General features: G+C 46.8%; 1 protein-coding gene across 1 annotated transcript in view; it reads left to right on the plus strand.

Annotated features, from left to right (window-relative positions):
* Positions 1–12433, plus strand: part of XYLT1 (xylosyltransferase 1) — a 306482-nt gene that overhangs the window by 266609 nt on the left and 27440 nt on the right. The window contains exons 7-8 of the mRNA XM_077906747.1: positions 7050–7266; positions 10651–10827. Of these exons, the coding sequence (XP_077762873.1) occupies positions 7050–7266; positions 10651–10827 (394 nt within the window). The remainder of the gene's footprint in view (positions 1–7049; positions 7267–10650; positions 10828–12433) is intronic.

Consider the following 12433-nt stretch of genomic DNA (forward strand, 5'->3'; position numbering starts at 1 on the left):
AGCTCACCCCAGGCCTGAGAGAAAATGGCCAGCAGGGCCCCTTTAGAGCTGCCAGACTAGGTCCCACTGAGCTGGATTTTTGCTGACTTTTAGCATGGGAAGATGATGTATTACTGCTGTTTGGATGGAATTAGAAAGATGGACATGACACTTTGTCATTTCTACCACCAGAACCATGGGCATTGCTTACTGAAATAATCTGCATGGAGCACCTGGGGGGCTCTGTCGTTTGGGCTTCCAACCCTTGGTTTCGGCTCAGGTCATGATCTCAGGGTCATAGAATGGAGGCCTGCATTGTGCTCTACACCCAGCAGGGAGTCCACTTGAGATTCTCTCCCTCTGCCCCTCCCCCCAGAAATAAAAATAAATAAATCTTTAAAATCTCAGGAGATGAAAATCATTTGTGAGGCTTTGGGACTTCTGTCCTTGGTGCTGAAATGTTGTTGCGTTTGTTTTTTTTGTTTTGTTTTGTTTTTTTTTTTTTTTTGGACATAGAGATGTCATCATAGCTCTGGAGGTGCCCTACTCAAGCCTGTCTACCAGATTGCAGGAGAAAGAGGAGAGGAGATGTAAAATTTTTAAATTTGTAGCTTGATGAAGGAAAATTATTAAGCATCTTTGTGGAGCACTTACTATAGGTTAAGCTCTATGCTAAGTCCTTTATGTATATAATCTCATTTAAACTTCCGCACCAACTCCATGAAGTACGTGTTATGATCTCCATTTTCCACATGAGAAACAGTCATTGCATGTTTCAGGTCATTCAAGGTCAGTGGCCCACCCAGCCCTTGAGTCATGTAGTCCAAAGCTTATCCCCCACACTACATGGCTATCATGTGTCAGCACATTCACATAGCTGGCTGATTTTACACGCTGTGGGTTTTCATACTTGTTCCATGACTTTATTTTTTAACTAAAGTGTTTAGGTTGTACTTATGCTAAAGGAGTAATCTGGATTCAGTGACAGATCACTGGACAGGAAAGTGAAGAAGGGGAGACTTTTTCCTAGACTATATGACTTTGGATGTCTTTGAGTCATACATCCTTTCAATGCACTGGGTTTTTTTTTCCAGTCTATAGAGTTAATTATATTAGCTGATTGCTAAGATTCCTTCTTACTCAAACACACTGCAAAATCTGAGAGGCAGAGTTCTTCCTTTTCGAACTCATTATAGGACAAGACGGTTCTGGAATAATTCCACACTCAATGAGTATGCCGAGATTGTAGCCAGGGAATTAACTGAATTGAGAGACTTCTTCATTGTCTGCCTTTTCTGAGATCAGTTTCAAAGGCTGCAGAAGCTTTCTTACCTGACCTCTTCACACACAGATAAGAATCAGGACCCCAGTCCCCTTCCATCCAATTTTCTTTGATGCTCAGCTGAGTAGAGCTTGGTCCCTGTGACATCTCAGTAGAATCATATTTAGTTATGACTTAGTTCGTATTGTGCCAGTCGAGAAAGTCTCTGGAAGGCAAACCGCCCATCCCTGAAAGCCTAGGAGGTAAAACCAAATGCAATTAATTCTGTTTGCCCTTAGATAGCCTGTTCTGAAGACAGAAGTCCTTGCGAGGTCTGGCAGACAGCCTCTTCCAAGACCAACCATGAGCCCTTTTCTCTCGGATTTCTCATTTCCACACAGTGCCTTTCTGAAGTAGTAGAAGTTTTCAGATCCTCTGTTGGGATCCTTTTACAATGACCCTGACAAATTGGGACAGAAGAAGAATGCAGAGTAGTTAAGAGTTTGCACTGTATTCATCCAGACCTGGATTCAAGTCTGGGACTGCTAGCTGTGTGACTCTGGGGGATGCACTTAGCCTTGTGATTCACTTCATTTGTCTGTTGAATGTACGTTAGAAGAGTCAGATACCTGGTTAGCTAAAGGCTGCTTCTTCCTGATTTTTTTTAAATTTTTATTTATTTGTGATAGTCACACACACAGAGAGAGAGAGAGAGAGGTAGAGACACAGGCAGAGGGAGAAGCAGGCTCCATGCACCGGGAGCCCGACGTGGGATTCGATCCCGGGTCTCCAGGATCACGCCCCGGGCCAAAGGCAGGCGCTAAACCGCTGCGCCACCCAGGGATCCCTGCTTCTTCCTGATTAAACAACTTCCCTTTATTCACTGGCTCAGTAAATATGTATTGAGCACCAGCTGTATGCTAGGTACTACTCTAGGCACTAAGGCTACAGCTGTGAACAAAAATAGGCAAAAAAACGAACAAAAACAAAAAACCCCTCTACTCTCTTGTCTTGCATCTAAAAAGGAAACAGTAAACTAAATAAATACCTCATATATGGTGATACAAAGTTCTAAATGCTGTGAAGGAAAACAAAGCACGACAGGGTGGTCAAGGATGTGAGGATATGGGGAGGGTGCCATCACTGTGCAAGAAGGAACTGATGATTGCTCGGTTGCTGGGCTGAGCAGTGCTTCCTGGACACTCAGCAAGGACCTTTATAAACCTCTTCTGTCACACTTGCACAGTGGATTCAGGAGGTTGTCAGCACAGCTGTCATGGAGCTCATCCTATAGATGAGGAACCTGGCATTCAGAGAGTCCAGGCAACCCCATATCTCACAGTCTTTGAAAGCAGAGGCAGCCTACATACCCAGGTCCTCTTTCTGTCTGGCCCTTAATCCCACCTGTTGACTCCAGTGCCCCTGCACAACCAAGTTATCTGGAAATGAAACTAGAGAGGAGAGTGTCATTGGTCGCCCTCTGTGTATTGGGCCCAGTGCTCCAATAAATCTGCACTCCACCCTTGACTGCTGAGCTGGCATTGAAGAGACACACCCAGGTGTTTGCCGATTTACCTTGATTTCCAGCCATCCCCTTTCCAAGTGATTGGCAAATGCACTGGGCAGAAAACAAAGTGCAGATCACTGGCCAAGCAGCTGATTCCTTTCCCCTGCTAGATCCCGAGACTCTGGGCCTCAGCCACCTTCTCCTATTCCACAACCCCTCTGAACCCAGGAACCGAGACCTGGGGGATTGTTTGTCTCTGTTTACTCATAATTAACCACAGCATGCATTTGCAGCTTATCAGTTTTCAAAAGCAGTAAATAGAGCAACCAATCTCCCACCCCATGAATTTTTCATTTTGGAGATTACTGCATAAATATTGTATTTGGATATTATGGTCTGGGGCATCACATTAAAATTGCAAGATGATGCTATTCTCCCACATAATGGAACATGAAATTAAAAGGCTGGTCTTTGGAAGGAAAACTTTTGCATGTCCTCACACCTATATTTCTTTTCTTTCTCTCTCTGGATTGGTCTTGGTTACCATGTAAGTTAACTAAAATTTAAAGTTTTAAGTCTAGTTAAGTGTCTGCGATTGGATATTATCATATAATTAGTACCAGCCAGGGCTGAGGTAGGATTTTATTTTCTTTAAATTCGGGGTCCCTTTAACGGACTAGTTTTAGGGCAGAGTTTTGTATCACTGTTATGATACGGTAAGTATATTGAAAAACCTTCAACAAATCACTCCCGGAGAGAACATGGCTTTGCTAACAGCTTGGATTTTGCCCTTGGGAACGTGTTAGGGAAAGAATAAGACCAGGATCTTTGGATACCTGGGTCTTCTGGTTGGCTTGTGTCTTCTGTGTGTCCTCAGAAAAGTCATCAGCCTTCTCCAGGATCCCAGGTATCTGTCTGGAATTCCTGCCCCACACCCTCTTTGTGGGTATAACAGAGTGACTTATAGAATGTCACAGCTGGAAAATGCCTGACAGTTACCTAACCCATGGTTATTAAGACTAGTGGACCATGAGCTGGATTCAGGCTAGGGATATGTTTTATTTAGACAGAAATACCTTTTTTTAAAAGGAATTTGAATGCTTTTCAAAAAAATGCTTTCTCTACTTTGCTGACTTCACCTTTGTCTTATACCCAGCCTGGTTCAGACATTTCCATTATCCATCTGACCCCTGTAGACATTTAAGTTTACAATCAACACCTAGCCCAACTTTATCATTTCAGCAGAACTAAGTCTGGCACTATCATCAGTGTTTTTATGACACTGTCCTCAGTTCTTTTAAGAATCCAGTGTATGACATCATCGTGCTCAATGAGTGACCAGTGTCTGGGGGCAGGTCCCCTGCTTACGCAGAAGAAAGTACTGGGGAGATGGACTTATTAGTGAGATTTCATGCAGTTCCCTCCAATGGATGCAAGTGGATTTGGGAAGGGCCAGCAGAAGTGATTCTCTATAGAGTTCAGCATGTCAACACAGTGGAACTGTCTCCAGATTTTGTACCCTGTAATGTGGCCATCACAATAGATCCTTCCTGAGTGGCACGTGGGTGGCTTAGTTGGTTAAGTGTACAACTCTTGGTTTTAGGTCAAGTCATGAGATCGAGCCCCATGTCAGTCTCCAGGCTCAGCAGAGTCTGCTTAAGAGTCTCTCCCTCCCTCTTCCTTTGTTCCTCCCTCTCCTTGCTCTCTCTCTCTCTCTCTCTCTCTCTCTCAAATAAGAAGGAAAAGTCGTTTTAAAAACTCGACCTTTCCTGAGCCTTGCATTGTCCTAGGAACTGTGAGGAAAACAGAGAGAGAAATCCAAGGTCATTTCTAATGAGAGAAGTGTCTACCTAGGGGAAGTTAGGTAGTTGTAATCTGAAGACAGTGATGAGGTCCGCCATGGGAGGTGCAAAGACCTCCAGATACATGATGACGGATGCAAACTGGCTTAGAGGAAAAGGGCTATTTATGGTCACAGCCCTGACTCCCTGCTCTATCTGGGCCTGAGAACATTCACATCCATCCTGGTACTGCCAAAAGGTTAAATTGTTGAGGAATCTGTTAGTCAGGACTTCTTCAACTGTAAGTCACGGAATTCCACCTCAGAACGCCCTAAGCACATTCCTGGTGAGTCTGGTGTTGAGTCAGACACTGGGATCCAGGGTCTCAAGCAAAGTCATGGAGACTTAATACCTCTCTCTCCCTCCCTTTCTCTCTCTCTCCACATCTCCACCTCTCCACCCTTCCCCCTCTCTCCCTCCTTCCTTTCTGTTTACCTCCACTATCAAACAACTTTAATACTCATGGTGACAGGATGGCTGCCAGCAGCTCTAGGCTTACATTCTCCAAGCAAAAATGCCATGGAAGAGCTCTCCTTCCTGGTAGATCCAGCAAAAAAAAAAATCCAAGGCCCAATCTCAGATTTACCTTCAGTTATACATGGATCCCTGAACCAATGATGGCAGCCGGGCAGATGAAATACTCTGACTGACCAGCCTGATCATGTTGCTGCCCCTGGTGATGGGTGTAGGATGCAAATCCAAGTTAACTGAGAGTTGAAGATAGATAACTGTCCAAGGAACAATCATGGTGTGGTTCCCAGAAAAATGAGGAGTGGATGCTGGGTTGACAGAAACACGGGATGAAGCCTTGAAAACATGCTCAGCGGAGGAAGCCAAACCCCAAGAGGCCACATACTGTATGATTGACTCTATATGAAATGTCCAGAATAAGTAAATCCATAGATACAGAAAGCAGATTGGTGGTTACCCAGGGGCCAGAAGACAGAGGGATGAAGGGAGTGACTGATTATTGGGGGTACTTAAATATTTTGAAACTATATAAAGGTGCCAATTGTACAGCATCACGAATGTACAAACGCCATTGAATTGTACACTTTAAAATAGTTGATTTTATGTTGTATGAGCTGGAGAAGTAGCAAGATCCCTGGGTCAGATCTCTAGACTCTTGGTTCCCAGAGAGTTAAGTAGCTTCTGACTAGCAGGAGCATCCTTCCATGTCCCTGCCCCACCCCAGGCCAGCACAGTGCCTGGCGCACAGTAGGTGTGAAAATTTTTTTTTAAGATTTTTATTTATTCATGAGAGAGAGAGAGAAAGGCAGAGACACAGGCAAAGGGAGAAGCAGGCTCCCCACGGGGAACTTGATGTGGGACTCGATCCCAGGATCCCGGGATCACTACCTGAGCCAAAGGCAAATGCTTAACCCTGAGCCACGCAGGGCCCCCAGGTATGAAATTAATACTAACTGCAGAGGAACTTAAGGATTCAGGCCAGAAGGTTTGGTCCTAGATATGCCCACCCTCCCAACACATCTGTTTTACCAGCTCTTTGATCTCTGGTTTCTGCATCTACAAAATAGGAAGTGCCAATTCTGCTCTGCCTGCCTTACAGATCCCAAATATGCATATATACATATGTGTGTATGTATGTATTTATATATACACACACTCTCTGTAGAGCAGGAGTTATTAATCTGGGGTTCGTGGATAGAATTCAAGGATTCCATAACTATAGCTGGGAAGAAAATTATCTTTGTTTTCACTAAAGTCTAATTAAAATCCAGCTAAGTGTACATAACATACCACAACAGTATGAGCAGTAACTGTTAGGAATCACAAATTTTTGTATCACATTTTGGTTAATGCATATACCTCTAAGTATCATTTATGGTCACCTCTTCTGCAAAATTACAGTAGTTATTAGACCTGCCACAAGATCATATTATCTTATGTGTTTAAAAAAAAAGCACATAATTATCATAAATTTGATGTTTAAAAAAATATTTTGTGAATATAATGTGTGAGCCAAATGCATGAGAATAAAAACGCACAAATTCCTAGATCATAACTTCAGTGGTTTAAAAGATATTTTGTAATCCTACATACTTGGAGGTATGCCTTTAAGAGCATTATTCCGAGACAAGCATCCAGAGGCTGTATTCACCAAACTGCCAAGGCATTCATGGCATGAAAAGGTGATTTCCAAAAGTCCTATAAAGGAGGAAATAGATATAGCATGTGATCATTGCCGTCTACTTGGGCTGAACACTCTAAGCTTTAGGGTCCTCAGCTACATAATGGACATAATGGCAGTGCCTGCCTCACAGAGATATAGTGACCTGCCTCACTTCTGAAGATCAAGTGACAAACAACACACAGAGCCTGTCCAGGCTCAATACCTGGCACACAGTAAGCGCCCGGTACATGCTTTTATTGCCGTGATTGTGCTATTTCATTTGGATTCTGTGCACCTTTGGGCTAAGGGCAATCTTGTCTCTCCCAGGTTCATCCGAAAGCAGGGTCTGGACCGGCTCTTCCTGGAGTGTGATGCCCACATGTGGCGCCTGGGGGACCGGCGAATCCCAGAGGGCATCGCTGTGGATGGAGGCTCAGATTGGTTCCTGCTGAACCGGAAGTTTGTGGAGTATGTGACATTCTCCACAGATGATCTGGTGACCAAGATGAAGCAGTTTTACTCCTACACCCTACTTCCTGCTGAGGTGAGTGTCTAGGAAAAAGTCCCCGAGCAGGGTGAGAGCTGGCTCTAGCATTCAGAGCAAAAGCAGAAGTTGAATTCTTGCTGAAGGTTTGGCACAGTGGTGCTGAGTCCAGTAATGTAGCCTTCTACCCATCCAGATGAAGATGGAGAACTACATTGGCCACCAGGGCCCTTGCTGTCACGGCAGGCCCGCAGTCCCCCTGCAGTCTGCATGGAGGGTGTATGGAATAGACAGACACATGACACTGCCACTTGCAGTCCACACGGCATCTTTGTGCAAAGTAGAAAAGACAGTCCTTCCTCAAAACACGTGGCTCCCATTGGTCATAAAAATCATCATGATATACTGATTTTGTTAGAACAGGACACTTCACTGCCATTTTCCAGAAAACTTTTATTTAAAAAAAACAGAAACCTCTCATACCTACCATGTTGATGGTGCCCCACCAGGATTGTGCAGTGTGTAACCCTTGCAACTGTATATGCTGGCTTTTTCAGGACCTACCCACGGCAATGTTTGACAGATCTTCCACGGTCACCAATCCTGTAATAACTACTTTTTCAGCATGAAGAATACCTTTCCTAATTTTGAGTATTTTTCTATCATTCCCTGACAGATAGGCAGCAGTGTTGGCCTCATCATTCACAATGGAAATTCCAATGATCCCAAAGACAGAGAGCCAGGGCTTCTGCTGGACCTGTACCAGCCCCCACACTGACAGCCCCTGGGACTCATTTCCTGATGGCTTTTAGGAGCATTTAAAAAGCTCCAGGGAGGCTGTCTCACTTTTCAGGCCTCAGTATGGGGAAGGTGTCTTAGTTAAGACAGCTATAACAAAGCACAACAGATTAGGTGGGTTATAAACAATAAAAATGTACTTCCCGCAGTTCTGAAGGCTGGGAGCCTGAGATCTGGGTGCGAGAATGGTCGGGTTCTAGTGAGGGTCCTCTTCCAGGCTGCAGATTGCATAGCGACCATTCTTGCGCTCGCATGCTAGAAGGAACAAGGTGGATCCCCTTTTGTCAGGGCACTAATCCCATTCATGAGGGTTCCACCCTCCTAATCTAATGACATCCCAAAGACCCCCCACCTCCCAACACCATCACACTGAGGGGCTAGGACTTCAACCTACAAATTTTGGAGGAGACACAAACATGCAGTCCATCGCAGAAGCCCAGCTGCGTAAGGTTCCAGACCGCTCTGAAACCATACCGGGCTCCATCTGGAAGTGGATGGGGACTCAGTTCTGAAATGTTGCCACTACAAGCCATGAGCCTTCTTCTCAGACCTGCACTGAGGGGTTCTGCATTCAGCTCCCTCACCTCCCAGTCACTTTCATCCTAATTTCTGATCTCACAGAACTCCAGAAGTGGTTCCACTTCTCTAGAGCCCGGGACACCTCTTGTGAGGGATCTACTACCATTTCTTCCTGGCGGTACCCCAGGCCCAGGCTGTGTTTCTAGGCCAGACCAGAAAACATACCCCATTTGATGGCTCTCGCATCCCTCACCAGCATCTGTGGCAGTTCCAAGCTGATAGGGCTGACTGCCCATGTCACTCCAGAAGGATGATGGGCTTCTCATTACCATGCCAGGTTTTACTATTCTGCACACACATTAGGTAATCAGCTTTTAATCCTATTTCAGCGAAAATCACCTTTTCTCTCAATGCTGATAACCTCCTCATCCATTATCTTATGAGGAATATCTGTATCGTTATGAAAGGACACAGGGCAATTGGTAATTGGGAATTTTTCCCCACTGCTTGATGGAGAATATGTGCTTCTATGGGCTTGTAGACAATTCAAGCTTAAAACCCAGGTTCATGGGCATATGTCATTTAGCAGCCAGGAAGAGCAGCTGGGGGTGGTGGATGGGGGCTCGTTTTGCCCATCTACCCACTGAAATGAGACTTGTTTGGGGCCCCTGGTTGTTTTAATCAAGATGCCCATACTGATGCTGGTATGTCTTCCTCACCCCTGCCCCAGTACACACAGGCACTTTACACTTCACAGCCCTGCCTTGCCCTCCCTTTCCCCAGACTGCCACCAGGAAACCACTTTAGAATAAATCTAAAGAAGATGTGGTCTATATATACAACGGAATATTACTCAGTCATTAGAAATGACGAATACCCACCATTTGCCTCGACGTGGATGGAACTGGAGGGTATTATGCTGAGTGAAGTAAGTCAGTCAGAGAAGGACAAACATTATATGGTCTCATTCATTCGGGGAATATAAAAAACAGTGAAAGGGATTAAAGGGGAAAGGAGAGAAAATGAGTGAAAATATCAGTGAGGGTGACATAACGTGAGAGATTCCTAACTCTGAGAAACCAAAAAGGGATAGTGGAAGGGGAGGCGGGCAGGGGATGGGGTGACTGGGTGACAGGCACTGAGGGGGGCACTTGATGGGATGAGCACTGGGTGTTATATGTCAGCAAATCGAACTCCAATTAAAAAATATACAAAAAAAGAATAAATCTAAAGGCTGAGCTATAAATTCATTGCAGAAAGACCATGTATCCCCTAACAGCTTCCCCTAGGGAGCAGATAGCAGGGGAGCATGTATCTGCCTGGTATCTGGGGTTGTTATAAAACAGTGTCCAAATAGAAGTCTATCTGTCTGTCTCTCTCTGGAAGTCTTTCAGAAGCGGTAACCATATCTCGCCTCTCTGGGCTCTGTCTCCACTCTCAGCATTGCTGCTTTCTCACATTCCTAGGAGAGGCAGGTCAAGAGTTTTAGGATTAGCAGAGACCAATGGAGCCTGGTTCAGCACCACGGACAGCGCGCAGCCCCAGCCGGCCCCTCCCTGCGTTGTCCTCTGGCTCCCATGGCTGAGGCAGGAGGGGTGCCAGGCACACCAGTCAGCCCTGGGACGGGTACATCCGGGAACCTGGCTTCCTTTAGCCAGGGATGAAATTCCAGAGCATCAGTCTTTGTTCTCAAGCTACCTCAGACTGGAATCCCTTTGCTTTCGGATCTGGCCATTTTGCAAAGCACTTGCCCTTCTGGCCCAGGGTTTTCTGGAAAACTGTCACCACATTTCCTCTGGTTCCCATGTGTTGACATAACCTGAGGGATTTTTTTCCTCTCTGCCAGGCAGACAGAAGAAGTCCTGAGTGATAGGAAACATCTTGAGATCAGATTGTAGACTGCTGGGGAAAGACAATTTAGAGAAACGCTCAGGGCGTTAGACTTCCAAGCAGAATTAAGCCACTCTGGACAAAACCTCCCGTGTGCCCTGAGCTGGACCAGGACTGGCGGCCGACCCCCCTTTGCAGAGGGAACCAAGGAGTCTCTGAGAGAGTTCCCACACAGTCACAGGGTTTGGGGGAGGGAGGCTGGAGGAGGTCTCAGGCCGGTCCCTCTCTCCCCTGCAGTCCTTCTTCCACACAGTCCTGGAGAACAGCCCCCACTGCGACACCATGGTAGACAACAACCTGCGCATCACCAACTGGAACCGGAAGCTGGGCTGCAAGTGCCAGTACAAGCACATCGTGGACTGGTGCGGCTGCTCGCCCAACGACTTCAAGCCACAGGACTTCCACCGCTTCCAGGTGAGCCTGCCCGGCCTCAGATGCCGGCCGAGGAATCTTGTCCTGCAGTTGGCAGCCCTGGCTCCAGTAGTGACAGTGACAACATGAGCAGCGGCCACCATTCATTGGCCACTTTCCCCATATGCCAGAAGGATTCTGGCCATTTTCCCTGTATTAACTCATGAGCTGCACACACCCCGCCCCCCCCCCCCCGCCGCACATCAACCTTATAAGATAGATAAGCACATAGGGATAGTATTACTGTTATTCTGTTTTAGAGATAGAGAAACTGAGGCATAGAAAGGTCAAAAACAGGCCAGTGTATGTTTCTATGTCCATTTCTCTGTATTGCCTTTCTTTATTTTTTTTTGAAGATTTTATTTATTTATATGAGACACACACAGAGAGAGGCAGAGACACAGGCAGAGGGAGAAGCAGGCTCCCTGCGGGCAGCTCAATGTGGGACTCAATCCCAGGACCTCAGGATCACACCCTGAGCTGAAGGGAGACGCTCAACCACTGAGCCACTCAGGCGTCCCTGTACTGCCTTTCAAGAAATCCCCTGAAGTGTGTGTTAAAAATATATTTCTGGGTGCAAAGTTGAGCATACCTAGAGCAGAGTTTCTCCACCTCAGCACTCTTAACATTGTGGCTGGGTCATTCCCTGCTGTGGGTGGAGGGGGATAGGCGCTGTCCTGCCCATCGTTGGTGGTTCAGCAGCACCCCTGGGTTCCGGCCTCTCGCTCTGGTGTCACACTCCCATCATGACAGCCAGAAATGTCTTCAGACATCGCCAGATGTCCTCGGGGGGCAAACTTTCCCTCTCTGGCGAAGTCCAGGACTTTTATTTTAGCATGCCACACCGGAAAATTCTGAGGAGCTGCCAGGTCTGGAAGACCATGCTCGGTGAACCTAAAGGAGGAAGGAAGGAAGGAAATCTGGATCTCCCCTCCTCCCCAGAGAGAGGAGTGGGAGAGGCATCCCTGCACCGCCTAGCAGGTCACGGTTCTGGGGAGAACAGAGGCAAGGGGCGAGCAGTGCTCCCTCTGCTTCCAGGAGCCCCAAGGATGCCTGGGTTCCCAGACCTGTTGAGGTGTGAGCACCCCTCCTGCTCCTTCTCGGCCAGCGGCCTGAAAATCTTCCTCTCCCCCCTCACTGTGCCCCGGACCCTACTGCCGAGAGCACAGGCGGTGCCACAAGGTGGTTAAATATGTCACTCTGAGGTCACTAGAGCCACCACGTGGAGATGGTTTGCTTCCTCCCCAGCCACTAACCCAGAGGGTGGGTGGGAGCAGCAGTGCAGGTCAATAACCTAGGCTAAGGTGCCCCCCTCGGACTCACCCTGGCACATAACAAAACTGTCCAGGGGAGGGCATGGGCTGCCCAAATGGAGCCTCCAGTCTCTTAGCCTGGCTCCTTAGTGTGCGGTCCACAGACCATGAGCATCACCAGGGAGCTTATTAGAAGTACAGACTCTCAGCTGTTCCAGACGTGCTGGGTCAGAATCTGCATAGAAATAAGATTCCCCAGGTGACGGGGAGCCTATTTATGCTTAAGAAGCACAAGGGTAGGGAGATCTGTTCCATCCCAGGCTCTCTGCAGGGCCCTCTGTGAGTGTCAGCTTCCC

The sequence above is a fragment of the Canis aureus genome, chromosome 8 (genome assembly GCF_053574225.1).
Source record: "Canis aureus isolate CA01 chromosome 8, VMU_Caureus_v.1.0, whole genome shotgun sequence".
Taxonomy (NCBI): domain Eukaryota; kingdom Metazoa; phylum Chordata; class Mammalia; order Carnivora; family Canidae; genus Canis; species Canis aureus.